This window comes from Ceratotherium simum, chromosome 13 (assembly GCF_057802395.1).
Source record: "Ceratotherium simum simum isolate JZ-2026a chromosome 13, ASM5780239v1, whole genome shotgun sequence".
Taxonomy (NCBI): Eukaryota; Metazoa; Chordata; class Mammalia; order Perissodactyla; family Rhinocerotidae; genus Ceratotherium; species Ceratotherium simum.
This window is the reverse complement of record NC_141912.1, coordinates 39,629,138-39,651,194: the sequence shown is the minus strand read 5'-3', so window position 1 is coordinate 39,651,194 and position 22,057 is coordinate 39,629,138. Positions and strand designations below refer to the sequence as shown.

The window sequence follows — 22,057 nt, the reverse complement described above, 5'->3', positions numbered from 1 at the left end:
ACAGCTGCATTTATTGTCATCTTCTGGAGCCACTCTCTTTACTTGTCTTCATTTGAATTTTTTTTTTAAAACCTACATTTTCCAAGAAATTTGCGATGATGAATTACTTACCTGCTTTCCCTAAGAGCCTAATTATAGTTCATACTCCCTCCTATTCAAATCACATAGCCAAGATGTATGTGTACTATGAGAATACAATATTTGTTTACAGTCTGTAAACTTGCCTAGTTCTCTTTTTATTGTGTGCTTTTTAATATATGTTTCATAATAATAATGGCAGTCTTTTTTTAGAGCTTACTATGTGCTTTGCAAACATCATCTCATTTAATCCTTAAAACAAATAAACAAACAAAAACACCTAGGGGATAGATATTGCCCTATTGAGAAATTGAAGTTCAGAGAAGGTAACTTCCCCAAAGTGATACACCTGGTGAAAGGTGGAGCCCCTGTTTAAACACTGACTTTGAAGCTCAAGCTCTTAACATCTACTTGATGCCACCTCTTGTCTTTCCATGGAGAGTGTCAGTTTTAGAATGTTAGTACCTGGAGGACAGGTTCCAGATCTTGGAAGCAAAATTTGCATAGAGGACCTCAGAGTCTCAGGAACATTTGACACTTAATAAATCTCATCTTGCAGAGTGGAGGAGGTTTAACTATAACCATAATATTGATTTTGATGATAGACTGTCTGAATTTTCATTTTTAAAAATACTCAAGTGAAGTAAAAATATATCTTCCTTTAAACATATTCTTGTTTTTTAGCTAGATGAATTGATTCAGCGTGTCCATGTATGACCAACAGCTCTGCTGTGTTGGAACCTTTCTTTTTCTGTTGTTTTATCAGATGTCTGACCTGTCTGCTTTGCTTTTATACGTTGTGCTCAGTCCAGAAGGCAGGTACAGGTCATCTTACATATTATTTTTGTGTAGTAGATGTTAAATTAAAGATACTAATAGGGTGAACTCAGCAGAGTTCATTTGTTTGTCCTAGTACATGTTTTTTCTAGTGTTATCAACTTTTTCTTAATAACATTAGTCCCAGGCACTTTGTGGCAGTGATGCTGGCATTAAATTTAAACTGTGAGTAGTGTCTTAATCCTCGTAGACATTTCATATCTTCTAGCTCCATAGACTTGTCTCTGCCATTTTTTTAAAATTTTTATTTATTTATTTATTTTTCCCCCAAAGCCCCAGTAGATAGTTGTATGTCATAGCTGCGCATCCTTCTAGTTGCTGTATGTGGGACACTGCCTCAGCATGGCTGGAGAAGCGGTGCGTCGGTGCGCTCCCGGGATCTGAACCCGGGCTGCCAGTAGCGGAGCGCGCACTCTTAACCGCTAAGCCATGGGGCTGGCCCTCCCATTTTTAAATTAGATGCACATACTAGAATCAGCTAGAATGCTAGAATTTTATCTTTTTCCCCCAAATATAGAATAATTTAATAAGTAACTGTTAACCTTGCTTTTTCTATTTTTAACTATAGTACCAGAAGAAAACATTGCAACTATGAAGTATGGAGCCCAGGTTGTGAAAGGAGAGCTGAAGTCTGCCTTATTAGATGGAGATACTCAGAATTATGATTTGGATCATGGGTTTTCTAGGCACCCAATTGATGATGACTGCCGCTCTGGCATTGAGATTAAGCTCGGTCAGCCATCCATTATCAATCACATACGGATACTCCTGTGGGACCGGGATAGCCGGTAAGTCATTAGCATGACGGGGAGAGAAACTGACATTATGTTTGATTGAGATGGCTTAACTTTGTGGTTATCTACTTTGCTTTTACAGATTTGATGGTTTATTTCTTTGTGATCACTTTGCTATTTCTCTTGAAGTTTAGTTCAGGGGGAAGAGTTACAGAGTATATTCCTTTAAAAAAAATAACATTTTTGGCTTTTTTCTGCTTATCAAAAAAATAAATATATGTTAATTGTGGAAGACGTAGAATATATAGAAAAGCACAAAGAAGAAAATAAAAATTGCTATTAATCTCACCACCAATTAATCTTCGTATATATCTAACTGGTGTTTTTTTTGTTTGTGCATAGTCACGCAAATACACATAAAACAGAAACCTGTAAAACCATACATAGTTTTACAAAATAAAGGTTAGATGTGTAAAAAGCTAACTTCACTTTTTACTGACTACATTGTGAACATTCTACCATTTAAAAAATATTTCTCTAAAAGGTTACTTTTAATGATTGGTGTTCTACCATATGGATTACCATTATTTATTTACTTGATTCTTTACTTTTGGATACTATAGTAATTTTTTAAATGTATTTTATCCTATGGATAAGGAAGAAAATTGTCTTTTAGTGTGTGGATAAATATCATCTTCAAAACCAAAGAAATTTGTGAAAAAAATTTGGTGGGCTCCAGCCTAGGAACCCATCAAGTTTCGCAGTGGCTTCAAGATTCTGCCTCCTTCTAGCCACTCTGATACTTTCACCCGCTGTGGTAATTAGGGTCCAGCTGTGATGGCAGAAGGACCAGAGCAGTATGGGTGACCAAGAACTAAACTGTCTCTCTTACTCCTGCTTATCATTAACCTAAACTCCACCTCCCCAGAAACTGGCATGCAGGGTCTCCCAGGCCTCACTCATGCCTCTGAGGCTGGGCATGAAGGGCTGAATAGTAATGGTGATGATACCCTGCGAATCTTGCAGGTTAGTTCGATTCTCTTGTTAGCACCACTGGCTACCACCCTGGCCTTTTATGCCATTTGAGCCAAGTATGACGGAAGCTTTATGAAGTGAAATGGGAGTCAGCATTTCCCAAACGCATGGTGCTGAAGGTCCCCAGGTTATCTCTATCTTTCTTTTTTATTAAGAATATATTTCGTGATCTGTATCTTGATGGATAGAATATGATGTTTAGTTGGCAAAATGGAACTAATTCACGTACCATTTCCACCAGTCTCTGATTAATAATAACAGTATAATAATAATAATAATACTTATATAGCACTTTCATTACTTCAGTGTGGTAGGCACTGTTCTGGAAGCTTTATGTATATTCACTCATTTAATTAATAATGAAATTAGAATAAAAATAATAAAAGGTTAGTATGTTTGAAACTGAAAGTCGTTATCGTCGTTTTCATGATGTTAAATATTTATAGGCCACTTTGTTTTAGTATGTGCGTTACATTCACAGGGGATTTGACTTTACCACATAACAGTTCTTTTCTCACAGGAGTTATCATTCTAAGCAAAGGTGAAAAATTCAGAATCTTAAGCCAAAAAGATTCTGACATGTGTTGTAAAATTATATCCTGCATTACTGATAACCCAGAGAGGTTCAATAAAAGGTTATAACCAGTTTGAGATGGAGCAATAAAATGAATGGGAGTGAGGGGACAGCAGAAAATGAGAGGATGACACAAAATAAGCTGACCTTTTCTGGTCACAATTGTTGGTTGCTGGCTGACATTTATGGTCACCTAAATCTTCTGAGATTGTTCCTGTTGATATTACAGTACAAGTAATAACTGCACCTCAAATTTAAATGTGGCTTATGACAGGGCACTATAGAATTGGTCAGTGTGGGTCCAGCATGTAATGGTCCATGGTGGCTGACTAGAGAAGGGCGATGGGCTGTTTTCATTACTGCCAGATTATTAGCTGGCAAATTTTAAGTTGTACCCAAAAGAAACACGTATTATCTGTTCACCCATGTCATTTATGTTTCTGCAGGCTGCATGTATGTGTGGGATGGTAGGAGACAGGAAGGGAGCAGGAGATAAGCTGGCCTCTGTGGGGAACCATTCCGAGTTGGCTGTCCTCCTGACAGAGTAGGGCTGAGCACCCAGGCCAGGGAAGGTGGAGTGAGAAGGCACACCTCCTACTTCTCTATTTTCTGTCTTCCCTCTGTCATGGATTTATTAATCTGCTCATATGGTACAAGCAAGGCATCCTGGTCCTATTTGAAAAGGAACAAATGTCTTCATGCTGTTATGTGCCAAGCACTGTGCTCGACTCTGGATATATGAAGATAAATATGGCACAGTCCTTGTTCTTAAGCAGCTTGTGATCTAATAAGGCAGGCAAACATGCTGAGAGATCGTTTCAGTACATTGTGGTGAATGCTACAATGGATGGATCTATACAGATTTCGTCATTATCAGAATGGGATTGTTATGCAGAAAATGTAATTCGTGAATAGTGTATTTTTTGTACCTTTTAATGTTTTATGAAAGTATAACTTTGTGTTGTTCTTTTAATGTGGTGCTTTTTTCCTTTTGATTCACAGGTCTTATTCATACTTTATTGAAGTGTCCATGGATGAACTTGATTGGATCAGAGTGATAGATCATTCGCAATATCTGTGTCGTTCTTGGCAAAAATTATATTTTCCAGCCCGTGTCTGCAGGTTAGTTCTCATGGCTAATAAATGATTTTGATGTTTATTTTGAGAAACAGGCTACATTTTTCTGTCTTATGGAAGAAGAGTTTTTCAGGGTATCAGCTACCAAACGCATCCCAACTGGAAAACTTAGGGAAACTGTGGTAAACTAAGCATCTTAATATTTAGATGGTACTGTGGAACTATATCCAAGGTGTTTTGTACTGTATTTGTGTAGTAGACATGTAAGTGAATAAGCAGGGACAGGGAGCACTGGGAAGTGGAAATGCTGTTTAAACTCCACGCTGTACCTTGAAAGCAGACTTATTGTTAGGGGGTACGTTCTTCCCACAAAAGCCATGAATGATATTTCTGGAGGCTTCCCTGGCAGTCCTCAGAACCAGGAGGAGATTTTTTTTTCTTTCTTTTTTTTTTTTTTTTGTGAGGAGATCAGCCCTGTGCTAACATTTGCCAATCCTCCTCTTTTTTTGCTGAGGAAGACTGGCCCTGGGCTAACATCCGTGCCCATCTTCCTCCACTTTATAGGACGCTGCCACAGCATGGCTTGCCGAACAGTGCGTCCGTGTGCACCTGGGATCCGAACCGGCGAACCCCGGGCTGCCGCAGCGGAGCCGAGCACTTAACTGCTTGCGCCACCGGGCCGGCCCCTGGGGGAGGAGATTTTTGGATGCCAGTGTGCATGTTCTAAATATCTGTGTTCTTTTTCAAGGTCAGTGGACATCAGTGGTGTTTGATAGAGCAGGAGTTTCTAGTGGGGTTGAGTTTGGGGCGAGGGAGGCTGAGATTGTGTGGGTCCAGGCTCATACCCTCCCTTCAACCAGAGCACCTTAGCTTTTGTTGTTGTTATTTATTGCAGCCCCATGTAAGTTCGTTTTTAAAAAGTACTGATAAGCTACTGTTCTGATATTTCATATTTTTCCTTTAGGTATAAGCCATCTTTTAAATGTTCTTTCTGAAATTCTGTGAAACCTATACGAATAATGAATTTGGGAGTTGAGAAAGGTGGTTAAATTTAGGCCCTCAAAATTCTGTTGTATTTTTTCTGTTGTAATTTTCCCCTTGGAAATTGCCCTCAGATATTCTTTACCTTAAAGTCAAAAGATCAAAGGCAGAAAATGATTGTTTCCTTTAGTCAGGTGTGGCAAGAAGAGAAGAGAAGGGATATGGTGGACGTAAACCAGAGAGAATGTGGACCTGGCCCCTCACCCACTCCCCTCCCCTCCCTACCCTCACCCATGACCCCTACCAACCTCACATTGTGGCTGCGTTGGAGCAGATGGAGATGCCCCACAGCACTTAACTCTCTTGGTCAGAAGACACCCTTATATTTATTAAACTCATGGTCTAACAGCATCAGGCTGAATTCTTACCTTCACCGCTGGAACTCCACAAAACCTTTCAGCCTCTGGCACTGTAAAGAATGTTGCCTACATTTTTTTATTATGGGTATGACCGGACACAATATTGTTGCCCAGGGATCCTCTTGTGTGAAAATGAAGAAAATCAATTTCATTTCCCCAAAGAGGGACTAAAGTGTCTCAGATCTGGCAGTTGCTCTTTTATCAGAGGAGTTTTGAATGGATTAAAATGAGAGGGACAAGAAATTGAGTGAGGATTCTATGTCTCAGAGTTGCCTAGGGATACTTTGCAAGTGACAGAGGGGCCCCGACGTGGAGGAGGAGATTGAGTCTGCATCAACTCAGGTTATTACAGTTGTATTAGGATTAAAAAGTAAGCAGCATAACAACCAAAGTGTCTGATGTGGACCGAAGGACTGTGTATTTGTATTTAATTTGAAACAGTAGGAACATGCCTCCCAGAACAAATCGTCATGAATATAATACCAGCCATGACAGAGTCTGTGTGCTTTACCCACCTGAAAACTCCCTTTGTGTGGAGGGAGACGTGTGCCCTCAGTCATGAGCTCTGGATTTTAGAAAAATATACTTGCTGTTATTTGTTAATGGGCATTGTTTATACTCCTCTTTCCTTATCTTGTCTCTCCCATGTGGCCTTGGCTTTGTTGAGGTAGCTTTTCTGTGTAGAGCCTAGCTGTATTCATGATGGTGGTTTTCATCTTGGAGTACCCAGCTTCCGACTCTGGTCAAGAAAAATTGAGCAGGGCTGGCCTCGTGGCTTAGCGGTTAAGTGCTTGCGCTCTGCTACTGGCGGCCCGGGTTCGGATCCTGGGCGCGTACCGACGCACCGCTTGTCAGGCCATGCTGAGGCCGCGTCCCACATACAGCAACTAGAAGGATGTGCAGCTATGACATACAACTATCTACTGGGGCTTTGGGGGAAAAATAAATAAATAAAATCATTTAAAAAAAAGAAAAATTGAGCAAAGCTCATATTAGAGATAGCAAGAATAGTGATAGCAAGAAAAGGAAGGAGTCTTGATATCCATATTAGTAAGAAAAAAATTTTTTAATATTTATAACCACTTTAACTTACTATATTAATTACATTCCTTTGTAAACTCTGCCTTTTGTAATAAGTTGGAATTTTGGTAGTGTTTAAAAATGAACCTAAGAATAAGCCCCTATTGATTATCCAAGGATGTCTTATACTTAGTGTTTCTTGTCTTAACAATCATTTATTGACTACCTAAACAATGTTCTAAATACACTTCTTCCAGGAACTTCACTGGGCACGTATAAATTCTTTATTTTCCTAGCACATAAGTGTTCAGTTTGCATTATGTTAGTTAATTTGCACATTCTTATATCACCTTTGTTCCTCACTGTCCTTTGCGTGTTTGTCTTGCCTCTGATACTAAAATTACAAGCTCTTGGAAGCAAGGAGTATGGATTCTAATCTTTTGGTATTCTTGCATGGTACTCAGGCTATGACCTCGTATGCAGTAGGTACTCTATAAATGTTAGCACAGGTTTCCTGGGGTCAAGGCACTGACTAGATAATGAAGAGAGATTGATTCAACATTAATATGTATATATATTCATTGGTACTTTTAATCCGTGTATTTGTTAAAATGTATATCAGTGCTGGAAAACTCTCTGGAGTGGTAAATGGTTCTATACTGTTTGCAAAGGTTACTTTCTGTTTTTTTTCCAAGAAACTAAATTTTGAGGTTAATCCTGAAGGATGTATGTGTCATGTATTTATGAAAGATTACATCAAACATATTCCGGGAAAAGGAGAGACTTTGTGAAGTGGGGAGTGTGAGATTTCCCAGCCCTCTCTCTGAGTCTAGGCAGAACTGCAAGTGAATCAGCATCGTGCAGTGCAAACCCATGGGCTGCGGAATGCGCTAGAGCTGTTCTCAAGCCCTGGCTTCATCTAATGCTGGTGGTGTGATCTTATAGTAAAACTGTGCCTCTCTGAGCCCTCGTGTCTATACCAGTGAAAAACGGGAATGGCAACACCCTTCGTGGGGTCTGCGATGGAGGGTTAGATGACATAGCATATAGACCAGTACTGAGCACAGTGCCTGGCCCAAAGCGGAGGCTTGGTAAAGAGTTTTTATTATTTTTTAAGTTGTTTATATTATTTTTTTCTAATTTCTGAGACTCTCAACTGGTGTTTGACCTTCAGAGAAAGAGAGCCATCCCTGCCACCCTTTTGGCTGTGGTGTCTCTCCCGGAGGAAACTTCCTTACCTCGGGCCTAGTCTTCTCCACACTTTCCCATATTGCCAGTCCATACATAGCATCCAAAACATGCCTTAAATGATTCTCTTTATCTGAATCACTTGGCCGTTTGTGTGTTTCCAGCAGTTTTTATATATTGTGGTTTTGGTAAAGCATTGTTTCATTGTGGTAAAATATATATAACATAAAATTTGCCATGTATATATCTTGTGGAATGTAATTCAGTCAGCATTTCACTTCATCAAGATAGCGGATGATGACTACTGGCAATAAGGATAATGTCAGGCGTCAAAGCCAGAGTGGTTGTTCCAAACATAGTGGTGAACAGAGAGAAATGATCTTTCTGGGTCCTTTTTAGGAATGCATTGTGGGTTAAGTGAGGACTGCTCTGTGTAGCCAAAAGCTTAGACTAATAACTCTTCCCCAGCCCCCAAGTGGGATGGAGAAAAGTGACTTATCAATTTCAGTACAATCTTGCATATGCACTCAGAACCATGTAATGTCTTACCAGCTTTCTCTTTCTTAGGAAAAGGCAATTTCTGCTTTAGCCATAAATTCTCCCACCTTCAAATTGTCTTCTTGGTTATCTAGTAAGTGCTCTTCGAGTTCTTCCACAGCTTTCTTGGGTGGTGGAGCCTAGGACTGAACAAAAAAACGCTAATAAAGAGTGACAAATATTAAGTGCCCTTGAGGTATTTTAAAAAATTTTCTAGCTGTTTCTCAACACGGTGCTAGTAATTTGGCAGCCATATAATATTGCTGAAATATGAGAAGACTTAAAAACATGCGTGTGAATGGGTAGAGGTAGATTTCAGAGCCTGTATGTGGTTGGTAGCTGGAATTAGAAAAGTGACCTTGATGTAAAACTTGGGAGTTGAGGGAAAGAAAGGAATAGTGGGCCTAAAAACAAAGTCCTCAAAAATACACCTGTTGAGAGGGGGAAGAAAAGAGGAGATGACAGACGTGTTTATTGCAAGGGCTGGTCAGAGAGATTAGAGGAGAATCAGGAGGAGCACGGTTTAATGAAGACAAGACCGGAAAGGGCGTTGAGAAGGAGGTGGCTTGATAATTTAGAACATGGCACAGGAGGTATGAACTCAGTTAACACAAGACTGGGCTTCTTTCTTTCCCTTTGTTTTTAATTATCAAAATGGAAATGATTTTTTTATGACATTTTCATTATAAAATTATAATGTAGTACACATTTTAAATATTGATAAAGCTTGCCCTCTGGAAATGTTGTATCCAATTTTTATCAATAGCACATAAAAATGCCCCTTTCTCTGAACCCTCACCAACTCAGGCATTGTCAACATTTTGCCAATGTGATTTATGATTTATAAAAAGTGTCTTATTTTAATAAGGATTTCTTTTATCATTAGTGAGGTAGAGTGTCTTTTAATACTGGCTGTTTGTTATTTCTCATTCATGAAAAGTCTGCTTTTGTCTTCTGCATATTTTTCTTCTGGTGTGATTATCTTTTTCTTTTTGGCTTGTGAGAACTTTATTTTGGTATATCAATATATACACATTGATATATATATAAAATGTCATATATACATATATGACATTATCCTTTTGCCTGTCATGTAGTATGCAATTTGTTATTAGATTTTTGTGTTTTATTGGTACTTTTTGCCATATAGAATTTTACTTTTAAAAAAATGTAATCAAATCTGTCAGGTTGTTTTTATGATTTCTGGTGATCTGGTATCATGTTTAGAAAGATGTTCCTTACTCTAACATTAAAGAATATTATATTTTTATATATTTATATATATTATATTTTTCTACTACTTATTTTTAAATTAGATTATCTAAATATTTAATCCAACCAAAATATTTTTTTATGTATATTTTCAGGCAGGGATAGTCTGTTGACTAAGACCATTTATTTAATAATCATTCCTTACCACACTCATGTGAACAACCATATTTATCATGTGCTGAATTCTGGCATATACTCTACTCTGTTCCATTGATTTCTTTGACTGTTGCTGAGAATGTTTTAATTACTGTAGTTTCCTTTCCCTCCTTTTTTTCTTTTCTTAGAATGAGAAATTATAACGTGCCAAATGTGTCATGGAAAAAAGAAAGGGTGTTATAGAGCATCTGCCAGCCTGTGTTCTGGTCTCAGTGGTCACATTAGAGGCCATAAGTGATGATAAACATCTCACTACAATGGTTCTACTGTCACTTACAGTAAGAAATTTAGGCATGCTTCACCAGCTAAGGAAATAAATAAATTCTTCATTTATTCACCTGTTTATTCATTCATCACTCACTCGTTCCACAAATGAGTTCCCGCTTTGTGCTATACCTTGTACCTCGTACTGAGGCCATAATGCTGAAGAATACTGCCAAGGTTTCTGCTCGCATGGAATTTGGGAGAAACAGATAGAAACAAACAAATAATAAGAGCACATCAAGTAATTATAAGTGTTGTGAAGATGGTACTGTGATAGTGACAGGGGTCTAGGGGACTCGGGGTGGGGGGGTGGTTATTTTAAGTAGGAGTCAGGGAAGGCCTGAGAGAGGAGGTGGGTGTTTTAAGCTGAGAAGGGAGTGATATTCTCTGGTTGTTGTTTTAGATATTTAGGCTTTCTTTGGTGTACATTGGATGTTATTCAGGAGTAACTAGTCTACTGTAGGAGGCCTCATTAGATGAATACTGAAACTTTAATCTCTTAAATCACTTTCACTTCTTTTGCTGCTGCCGTACATTCCAGGTCCCCTCTCATTCCTGCCATCATTAGATGCAGCATAATTTTTTTTTACTCATCTTCATTAGATGATAGTACCTACACAATGGTATATATCTACAAGACATAAAACAAATGAGAAAATAAACATTGCTATTTATGAAGCATTCTTTCCCTCCCCTATTAACGTTGTACAAAAGCATGTATGTCTTCTTTCTTTTCTCTTTTGTTTTCCCCCTGCCCCCATAACTGGGCATTGATATTTATTTACTTTTAAAGGGGGGCACTTTTACATTCTTCAGTGGTTCACCAGGATGCTTTAGAATTGTAGCTCGAATTATGCTGAGCCTTTACTTTCTTTATATGATTGGCATCTTCAGAATTCAAGAAATGCCTTATTCAGATGTAAAGGAAAAAGGGATAGTTTCACTTTTAAAAAGTAATCATTTTAGTTTGTGCTTAGTTTGACTTGTACCTTTACCTACAACTTAGATGTCATAATGGGACTAACAGAGCAACCCTGCATACAGAGAAACATTTTCTTCTGAAAATGCAAAGCAAAATGTAGCCACATGGTGTCACTAAATCATAACAATTTTACTTGGTGCCAAAGAGAGGTTGAAATTGCTTTTTTTTATAATGCCATATTTAAATATAAATTGTTCTGAAGTCTGTGATTTGTGAAATGACATGTGAAACTATTTGTCCTATTTAAGTCTTGCTACTCGTGTGGAGCATTAATTATGCCCCAAGTCCATAGACGGATGTTAAGGTGCTCGCCGGCTCTTGACTCGTCATCTGCAGAGTGGAGCAGATGTGTGGGCTTCTGTAGTACAGTTATTTGGTTCCATACAAATAAACTTTTTAAAAATCTTCCTTTGGAATTTTGAAATAAATAGAAGAGTAACTCAAAGGAGGTAGATCCATTAAATATTTGTAAGGAATCAGGGAGCAGAAGAAAGGAGGAATGAGGAAAAGGGAGAGAGTTACAGGCCCTCAGGGAGCCAGGAGGGGAATGAACAGTTTACATTTATTGAGCATCTGCTATTGGCCAGACACATTGTTACCGTATGTAATTCTCACAATAGCTCTATGAGAGAAATACCACTACCTACCTTAATTTTACAAATGAGGAAATTGAGCCTTGAGAAGCTAAATTTGTAGGCCTGTTTGCACAGTTAACGTCACTGTCATACATTGCCTCTGTAGGATATAAGGTGAAGAAATAGCTCTACTTGAGAGTAGGAAGAGGCATGGAGCCCTGAAGAAGCTCTCATTGCCTCTTTGGCAGGAACAGTTTCCAGGAATGCTGGAAGAGAGGGCCCGGATGACCACACTCTGCTCGTGCTGGTCACAACCACCCAGACTACAAGGATACTAATGATGAGGAGGAAGAGGAGGAGGATGAACAATTGGGGAAGTTTTCTCTTTTAAAATGCTCCAGAGTGAGTGTAGCAATCCTTTATCTAGGTATGTTTTGTCGTTTTGTCAATAGAGCTTTGCATTTTCCTATCCCTTAGTTCCCATAAGATCATTTTAGACTTTATTATGAGAGTGAACCTGATGTTCTTAACTCCTGATTTGTTTTGCTTCAGCTGTATTTAGAAATAAATTTCATATATTATGGAATTTCTCTTCACAAGATCTCTTCACATCTTGAATTGACTTTTTTTTTTTTAGTTAAGAAATTTTTTGTTTATTATTTTCACCCAGAATCCTCTTATTAGGAAAAAAAATCCACTGTGTTTTCTATTCAGTAAGACCTTTGAGATGTGGCTGTTTGTGCTTAAGTTATTCAATCGAATCCAGGCTTTTTTGTGTTATTTTATTTTGTTTAAAGGATAATAACATGTTGAGCTTCTTTTGTGTGTAGTGGAGAAATTGGAACATAAGAAAATAGAACAGGGTTGTCCTTTTCCTTTGCATTTTATTTTATAATTTTAGAATATAAATTAGTGTCTTTTAATAAGCCCATTGCATGAGATGATAACAACACTAATGACATGTTATTATTACCACAAACAGCCGTTGTCTATTTTTCGTTCTGGAAGCACAAGAACTATTTTTGGTGGTGCTAACAGTTGCTTCCCAAGTGGTTAGGTCCAGATTAAGTTCAGATAGCGCCTTCCTAATTGATCATCAAACATCCTTTTTCTCATGCTTTCCTTCTCCTCAATACTACTCTGTTACTTATAGGATTTATTTATTTAGACATTCATTCAGCAAACGTTTACCGAACACCTGCTGTATTGTAGGCATTTAGTTTAGGTGCCAGGCGTAAAAGGATGAACAAGACACGGTTGCTGCTCTTAAGAATTTCATGATATAGTAGGATTGACAATCTTCTAAAGACTTGTAAAGTAAAATATGATTGGTGCAGTAATAAAGATATATATAGAGTTTGCAGAGGCATTGTTGTGGGAGCTCCTGCTGAAGAGAGGATTTCAACTGAGTCTTAAAGGACCAAGGGATTGAGCAGGCAAAGTAATCTGTATGCCAGATACTTGCCAAAGGCAGAGTCTGCATTGGACTTGGCCAAATGTAAACTCTTCACGCAAAGCTCTCCATCATTGGGTCCTTCTGCTTCTCTAGCTTCATCCTTGGCTCATATTAAAAATGCCCTGTTTTGCCTGGAGGGTATTATGGTAAGCAAAATAAGCCAGAAAGAGAAAGACAAACACTGTATGATCTCACTCATATGTGGAATATAAACCAACACATGGACAGAGAAAACTATATTGTGGTTACCATGGACAGTGGGGGTGGAGGGTGGGCACAAGGGGTGAAGGGAGACATATATATGGTGATGGACAAACAAAAATGTACAACCCAAAATTTCACAATGTTATAAACTATGAAAACATCAATAAAAAAAAAAATGCCCTGTTTTGTCTCACCAGTCAAACTCATCTATTTACCATCTACTCATGCCTCCTACCTATGTCCCTAAGCTCAGACACTGTACAAGAATGGCAATCCTTCTCTCTTTATGTGACCTTGTATACCTGTTTCAGGTATCTGGGACTTGGTTTTAGTTAAAGTTATATATTTTTTTAAAACTTCTTTCAACAAGATTAGAAGACTGTCTGTGAAGATCTGTAAATTAGGTTAATTTTCACAAATAATATTTAGAGAATAGTAAAAATTCCCAAGAAGTGAAGAAAAAGTCCCTGGTTTTGGAACCAGGATTTGAGTCAGTGTGTCTTTTGCTTAGAAAAATAACACACTTTCATGGGTACTTCATTGTTGGGTACATGCTGCATGTCAGGAAACTGACGTTAGTATATTAGTTTTCCTGTTTGAGATCTTCTTTTGGAATCTGTTTTGGTACTGCAGCTCTCCCAATGCTTATTTATGGAACTTAGGAAGTCCTGAACCAGGAAGCCAGGTACTGAGCTATTGGGCGTGGGACTGTGGATTTATCAAGTAGGAAGCAAAGAAGGAATAGAATACAAAGCCACTGGGACTCTAAGCTCCTTAATATGAGCCAAGGGCCTCCAGCATAGGGAACAGAGACAAAGGTGAGCTATGGAACTGAGAACAGGAACCTAGGAATTAATGGAAATGGTGGGGCAGAGTTTCCAGGACCTCCAACACGGCTCCTGGAGTGAATAAGAAAATGATATCAGTAGAGTAAAGCCTCACTGTCTTTGCTTTTTGGAAGATGGAGAAGGAAGGACGGCTAGATCTTGGAGGTCAAAAAAAAAACTTGGACACGGATTTATGTGTGAATTAAAAAGTCATTTTCCAATCCTGTTTGGTCTGGAAATGGTAATCTAAAGAAGATATTGGTTAAGTAGTTAATAATTCTCTCAGTGGAGAGTTAGGCCTATGTATATTCAAATTTCACCCCACACTGCCTAGCATTGATTGCTCTGACCTTTCATAACATTTATAGCTTGCTTGCATCACCTAATTTAGCCATTAATTAGATAATATATCTTGTATACCTCTCTAATTATTTTGTGGTTCCTGGACCTTGGTGTATATTCCTTTGGTCGTAGTTGCTCATCAGATATCTTGTTGAATCTCTTTAGTCTTCTTAAATCCCTGAATGCAGGTACCTGGATAATAATCAGTTTTTCTGGAAAAATCCTTTTAACACTGCTATTTTCTTTTCTAGTGTTAGAGGGAGATACTAAGAAACAAGAAGATTTTACAATATTTCTTTCCACAGAAAATACGCTTAAGGAAAACTGTATGTACAAGTCCTATGGTTAATAAAATCATCAGAGCTTTCTCAGTGATCATTATAAACGGTACAAGTCCCCAGATCAGGGTGCTTTCTGCAGATACAAGGTTAGCTTAGGGGAGAGTGGACCAGAAGTGAAACCAGATTGCTTGTCAGCTGCCAGCAATTCTGGGCAGAGTGCCAGACTTGGTTCACCTTCTAAAAATTCATCTCCCAGTATGAAAATAGAGGGCTCGATCCCTGCAAGGAATGATGGTAGCATGAACACTTCGACTTCCTTCAGCCCGAAGTACTTCATTGATTCAAGGAAGGGTGGGGAAACTGATCATTGTGGACTGGCGGCTTTGACCTCATTTAAGAGCTGTAATATTTTCTTTAGCAACCTTTCTTCATTATGTTTCAAATTGTAATTTCATAAGTTAATAATTGTTCTTTCAAATAATGTGGGTCATATATACACATGAATATGTTCTGCCTGATAGGAAGCTGTAGGTTTAATTTCTAATAGTCATAGAAATTCTATGCACATTATGAAGCTATTAGGATATAACAGCTGTTTTAGTTCATTTCACCCTGCAAAAGAAATGTGATGCAGACTAAAATGATCAGTAATTGTGTATTTTGAAAGCTAAACCTCCAGTTATAGAAAGAGCTAATTTACACATTAGATACTGATAAAACTACAGTATGCTATGAGTTTCAAAGTTAGTGTCATCTCCTGTGTAAGACTATGAAAGAGAATCTGTGCCAAAAGACATTTTTCCATCTTCGAAATCCTCTTTTGCATTGCCTATTGTAATTTTGAAGTTGCAAATCAACAGTAATGAAGAACTGCTTGATATTTTTCTAAAGAAAAAAATTAGAAGAATGTTAAGAGGGAGTAGGATTTAGAAGGATTTTATTTTATTTCTGTTGATCAGTGCCTGCCATCTGCCTCCTCTTCAATGTTGTAGAAGCGTGCATGCGTTTCCCCCTTCTGAACAGATGATGTGCATGGTTTGTTGAGATATATGTGTATTCTGGATGTGTGTGTGTATATATACCTATGGTGCTTAAAATCACACTTGAAGTGTAAAACAGATAATGAGTCTCCATTTTGAGCTAATTTGCATATTTAGCTCTTGTACACAAAACAAAAGACTACAATGACACTGATTTTCTTTTCTACTTTAGAATCGGCACTAACCAGCTGTCAACAAATATTTTGATTAAACACTTTTCTTTATTGGGGAACTTTGGGGCACATTCTTTGTAAAACATATTGTTTTCTTTGATTTCAAGGGACATATTTTCAGTATGATTCATGTATGCCTCACACCGGTAAGCTGTCATGCACAAAAATATATTTTTCTCTGTAAACTTCCTTTTTACCATTGATTTCTCTAGGGCAAAAATATGGCTCAGAACAGAATATTCCAACTCAGGATATTTGCCTGAAATAAAGGTGGTAAATAAACGTATAAGCCTGCTTTAGGTAAACTGAAAAATTTAGAGTACAGATTCATAAGCTGGACTTTCCCAAGAGGTTTTTTAAAGAAGATTTAACCGGGGGCCGGCCCCATGGCGCAAGTGGTTAAGTGCGCGCACTCCGCTGCGGTGGCCTGGGGTTCGCCGGTTCAGATCCCGGGCGCGCACTGACGCACCGCTTGTCGAGCCATGCTGTGGCGGCGTCCCATATAAAGTGGAGGAAGATGGGCATGGATGTTGGCCCAGGGCCAGTCTTCCTCAGCAAAAAGAGGAGGATTGGCAGATGTTAGCTCAGGGCTGATCTTCCTCACACACAAAAAAATAAAAATAAAAAAAAAGATTTAACAGTTCCTCTAATACATTTAAAATGTGATTTGAATACAGAAATTTTGTTAATATTTTGACATAAAGTCATCTAGTCTTTCTTCTCTGTGTAACTGTACATAAACATGTTATTGACAAAAATGGTATCATGTAGTACATACTATTTTGAAACCTTACACATATATATTTATATTCATTGTGGCTATCGTTCCATGTCAGTATTTAAATATCTGCTTTATCCTTTTTAACAACAGCACAGTATTCTAAATGTACTGTTGTTTACCTAACTAGTCCCCTTGAGGGACTTTTAGGATGTTTCCAGTTTTGCTACTATAGAACAGTGTTGTCTTTGACAGTTATCTGATGATCTCTTCATATAAGCAGAGTCAGAGGATACAATCATCTTAAAATGTGAAACATATTGGTAAATGCCATCCAAAAGCATTGTACCAGTTTATTTTCACCATATACAGACTTGGAGCTGAAAAAGGAGGTCTGGGTTGGAAATAGAAATTTAAGAGTTATTGTCTCAGAGGGTGGTATTTGAAGCCATGGGAGTTGATTAGATCCAAGAGAGACAGAAGGTAGTAGAGCATAGAAGGAGAAGAAAAGAGGACCTAGAACTGAGTCTGAGGTGCTCCAGAGTTTGATCAAGTAGAAGAGAAGCTAACAAAGGAAGTGGGGAGGGAGCAGCCAGCAAGAGAAGGACAAGCAGGAAAGTGTGGTTTTAAGAAGTAGGGACAGGTCAGTAATGCCAGATATTGCTACAGGGTCAAGTAGATGAGGAATAAAAAGCATCCATTGGCCTTGGTAACAGTTCACCTTAGTAGCAGTTTTTTGTTTTTTTTGAGGAAGATTGGCCTTGAGCTAACATCTGTTGCCAATCTTCCTCTTTTTCTTTTTTCTCCCCAAAGTCCCACTACATTGTTATATATCCTAGTTGTAGGTCCTTGTAGTTCTGCTGTGTGGGACGCTGCCTCAGCATGGCTTTATGAGCAGTGAATAGGTCTGCGCCCAGGATCCAAACTGGCGAACCCCAGGCTGCCGAAGCGGAACGCGTGAACTTTACCGCTATGCCAACAGGCCGGCCCCTAGTAGCGGTTTTACTGACCTGGTAGGGATGGAAGCCAGATTAGAGTAGGTTAAAGAAAGAAATGTGTAATTTATAGTAAAATTAAAAATGCATATACCAATTGAGGCAGCAATCCCCCTTTTGGTAAAATTAATTCCAAGGAAATACGTACGTAAGGATGCTTATTGCAGCACTGTTTGTAGTATCAAAGAGGTGTAAGCTACCAAAATGCCCATCAATAAGGGAATTCATTAAAATTTAAAAGAATTAATTATATCCATATGAATTGACCTAGAAGGATTTCCATAAAAATTGTTAGATGAAAAACACATGATGCAGATAGTGTGTTAATTATGATGCTTCTTTTTTCAGCAACCTTATGTATGTATATAAATGTTTGTATGGATTTATAGAGCATAGAGAATGGTGTAGAAGGATACACATGAAACTTGAATATTGGTTACTTCAGGAAAATGAAGATGGGGTAAGGAAAGTAGATAGCACACAATTTTTATCTTTTATTGTACTTGCTATAACATCATTTTTTAAATTAAAAAAGGAGTTGAACTTTAAAAAGAAGCTCTGGGAGTTGAGGAAATGGAGAAAGAAAGAATAGATAACTCTTTTGAGAAACTTTGCTGTGAAGGTGACGAAAGATACAGACAGAAGCTAGAAGTGGATGTGCTTTTTAAAGATGAGAGGTACTAAAGCATTTTTAAATGCTGATTAAAAAGATCCGAGAGAGAGATCAAAGATGGAAAGAGAAAGACAGCCATTGGAATGAGAGACACCTTCATTTTGTGTAACAGGAGGAAAAAAAGAGAGGACAAATCTGGTTCCAGACTGCAAGTGCCAGTGTGATGGCTTTATTTCTGTTAGGATGTATGGAACAAAATCATCAGCTGAGAGTGAGAGGGAAGTTGGAGGTTTGAGTAGAGTGGAGGAAGGTAGGAAACAGTTGTTGTAGATAGTGAGAGAGTAGGGTTACTAGGGAAACTCTGTAGCATGCCAGGCAAGTTCCACTGTCTATTTGAGATTGTTAAGCATGATCTGCCAGTGGTGATCTGCCTTGTTGTGAGGTTTTCTCTGGTGAAATTCAGTTGCTCAGATTAATGTTCAGAGAAGTCAGTAGTTGAGAGGTGAGTGAGAGTTTGACTGATCCAGTGTAATAGAAGGTGGGAGGGTCAAGAAAGTGGAGAGTATTTCCAAAAACTCAAAAAGAAAAGTCTAGAGATAATTGCTGCTGGGACGATAATAATAATTGCTCAGATCCAGGTACTGTTCTCTAGTTTCTGTTTTTGTTTTATGTTGACACCGCTGCCTTGACCACCACTACCATTTTTAAATGGATGTAAAGAACAGCTCGGGCTGGCCCCGTGGCTTAGCGGTTAAGTGCGCGCACTCTGCTACTGCCGGCCCGTGTTTGGATCCCGGGCGCGTACTGACGCACCGCTTCTCCGGCCATGCTGAGGCCGCGTCCCACATACAGCAACTAGAAGGATGTGCAACTATGACATACAACTATCTACTGGGACTTTGTGGGGGGGAAAAAGGAGGATTGGCAATAGATGTTAGCTCAGAGCTGGTCTTCCTCAGCAAAAAAGAGGAGGATTAGCATGGATGTTAGCTCAGGGCTGATCTTCCTCACAAAACAAAAAAAAAAGAACAGCTCTTTTGACCTGACTATTAACTATGAACAAGATGTTGCTATTTTCTGGCTTTCTTAGAGCTCTTGAAAGCAGATCTTGGGGCTTATCTTTAAATAGAAAACTTACGTAAACCTGTGTGTGTGCCCAGAATCTGGAAAGAAAGCAAACTAAGAAAAAGTAGTAGATTTACGAAACTGAGAATATGGTCCAGGTGGTGCTCATTGCCATTGTCTACACCGTACCTAGAAGGATGGTGCAATGTTTACAAACTTTTTGATCTCTTGGTCAATTGAGAGATTATTTTTAGCATTGTCATTGAACAGTAATCATTATTTGGCTATTATTTCATTGGTTTTATCAGTTTGTTATTTATGTTGTCATCTTAGAGAATACATGACCAATAGATATGACATCTTTGGAACAGACCTTAGGAATATGTTTTATTGCTGTCATAGTGTGTTTTAAAATATACCCTACAGAATCCGGGTCTGAAGGACTGAATCAGGTATTGATCTTTACAGGTTTTGGGTTTGCTTTTTTTTTAAATACAAATTGCTGATGTCTTATTTTAAAAATGTGGAGTTTTGTTAATAAGGATGGATGCCTTCTGAATACTAGGTGCTTTAACATAAATTACATTTTTCAGTTCTTAAAACAACTTGTGGATATAGGTTTGATTGTTCTTATTTTACAGGGCCTCAGAAAGGTTAGGTACTTTGCCCAAGATCTCAAAATCGGAAAGGTCTAGGATTCTAACCCAGATATGTCTAGCTGCAAAGACAATTATATCATACAGTGTCACTGAGAGAGAACCCATTCACGTATCTAAATAACTTCTTTCCTCTTATTTGTAAGCCTTAGGAGATATGTGCTTGAGTCTGGGACCTCGCTGTTTTTTGGAAGCTTTGTTTATAATACTGGCTTTACCAAGGAATTCTGACAAGTCCGCATAAGGATATCCTAACACCTTGTTTTTATAGATAGGTAGAACCTCATCAGACACTTTTGGAGGCTTTTATACTGTCATAATGCCTGGAGAAAGGAGGAAAGTTATTGCTTATTAGCTAAGATATGATTTATAGCACAGGTGATGCCCACAATTTGCCAGACACTTTAAGTATTTCATTTGGTCTTACCTGGGAGCTAAGCATTATTGTCCAACTATTGTATTTCACAGATGAGGAAAGTGAGACTTAGGGAGCATAATGAACTTAAAATCACACAGCTAGAACACAGCATCTGGGATTGAAGCCCAGGTCTGTCTGACTCTAAAAGTCTTTGTTAACACATAATGCTGTCATTTCCATCTCTGTTTATATCTTGTGACATTATCTTTGGTTTTTTGTGAGGCTTCAAAGATAAAAAAATTTGTTTTATTCTGGACTTCAGGATTCTGAAGTAATAGCTTTTCCTGCAGGGTGATCAAAACACACATACACACACACACCTAAACACACACACGCGCACACTTTATAGGACAAGGATGATATCCATATGCTACATATTTTTTAATCTTCTAAAAGCACTTAATAACCTCAGTAGGTCCAGATTCTGGCAGCTGCCAGATATACATTTGGATGCTTAGATTAATAAGTCAAGATTTTAATTTTGCTGCTATGGTTAGTAGATGGTGTCAGGTTAAAGTCATTTCCATTATCAAAGAGTGAGATGCATACTAGGTATCATTTTATTCAGTCTGTTTATACTATGGTGATAGGGCATGCAGACAAGCAGTGTTACCAGGTAGAATGTTAGGATGTGCTTCTAGTCCCTTGAGAAACTTTTCTAGTTCCCGAAGACAGAGCATTTCTGTGATGACTGTGGCCTTTATGGGTGCTCTTGTTATCTGAATATTCATTATCTCGTGCCTTGCAGTCACAAAGGTTGCATTGGGAAACAGAAGTCATCATAACATAAAAATGTTCACTGATGAACTGTCCACGTGTAAAATTAGTTCCCACTCAAACATTCATCCCTGATGAATACTATCTCTGCCCATCCTGTTAGTTACAGTGTTTCACTGATTGTTGGGAAGATGTGAAATTTTGTGCTCAATTGCAGAGTCAAATGGCAGATTTTGCAAAAATACAGGAAATAAAGATTAAATGGAAAAAAAAGTGATGTTGAAGAACTGCCAGACTTGCATGCAAAGCCGTTGGCAAATGAAATTCTGGCAATGTTAGAGCAGCGAATGACCAAAGAAGAGAAAATCCACCAAAATAATGACGTTAGGCGTTTCAAGAGAAGGATCTGACTATTAAAAATTAAGGGAAATTTGGTGATGTCCAGGTATTTTTGGAAGAATCTCTCTCACTATAATTGTGCTAAGAAAGTTAGTTAGGAAATGTCAGAAAAACTATACCAAAAGGTATCTTTTTTTTTTTTTTTAAAGATTTTATTTATTCATTTTTTTCCCCCCAAAGCCCCAGCAGATAGTTGTATGTCATAGGTTCACATCCTTCTAGTTGCTGTACGTGGGACTCGGCCTCGCGCTGGACGGAGAAGTGGTGCCTTGGGGCGCGCCCGGGATCCGAACCCAGGCCGCCAGCATCAGAGCGCGCGCACTTAACCGCTAAGCCACAGAGCCGGCCCAACCAAAAGGTATCTAACCATTGTTTAGTACCACTAGTACTACTACTACTACGACTACGACTACGACTACTACTT

At 38.4% G+C, this 22,057-nt stretch overlaps 1 protein-coding gene across 8 annotated transcripts in view; it reads left to right on the top strand.

The window, feature by feature from the left end:
• Positions 1-22,057, top strand: part of BTBD9 (BTB domain containing 9) — a 400,982-nt gene that overhangs the window by 61,307 nt on the left and 317,618 nt on the right. For all 8 annotated transcript variants that reach the window (XR_015554128.1, XR_015554129.1, XR_015554125.1 and 5 more), the window contains exons 5-6: positions 1,484-1,703; positions 4,261-4,380. Coding sequence is in view for 3 of the 8 variants with exons in the window: in XM_087438547.1 (XP_087294673.1) it covers positions 1,484-1,703; positions 4,261-4,380 (340 nt within the window). In the remaining 5 variants the exon portion in view is untranslated. The remainder of the gene's footprint in view (positions 1-1,483; positions 1,704-4,260; positions 4,381-22,057) is intronic.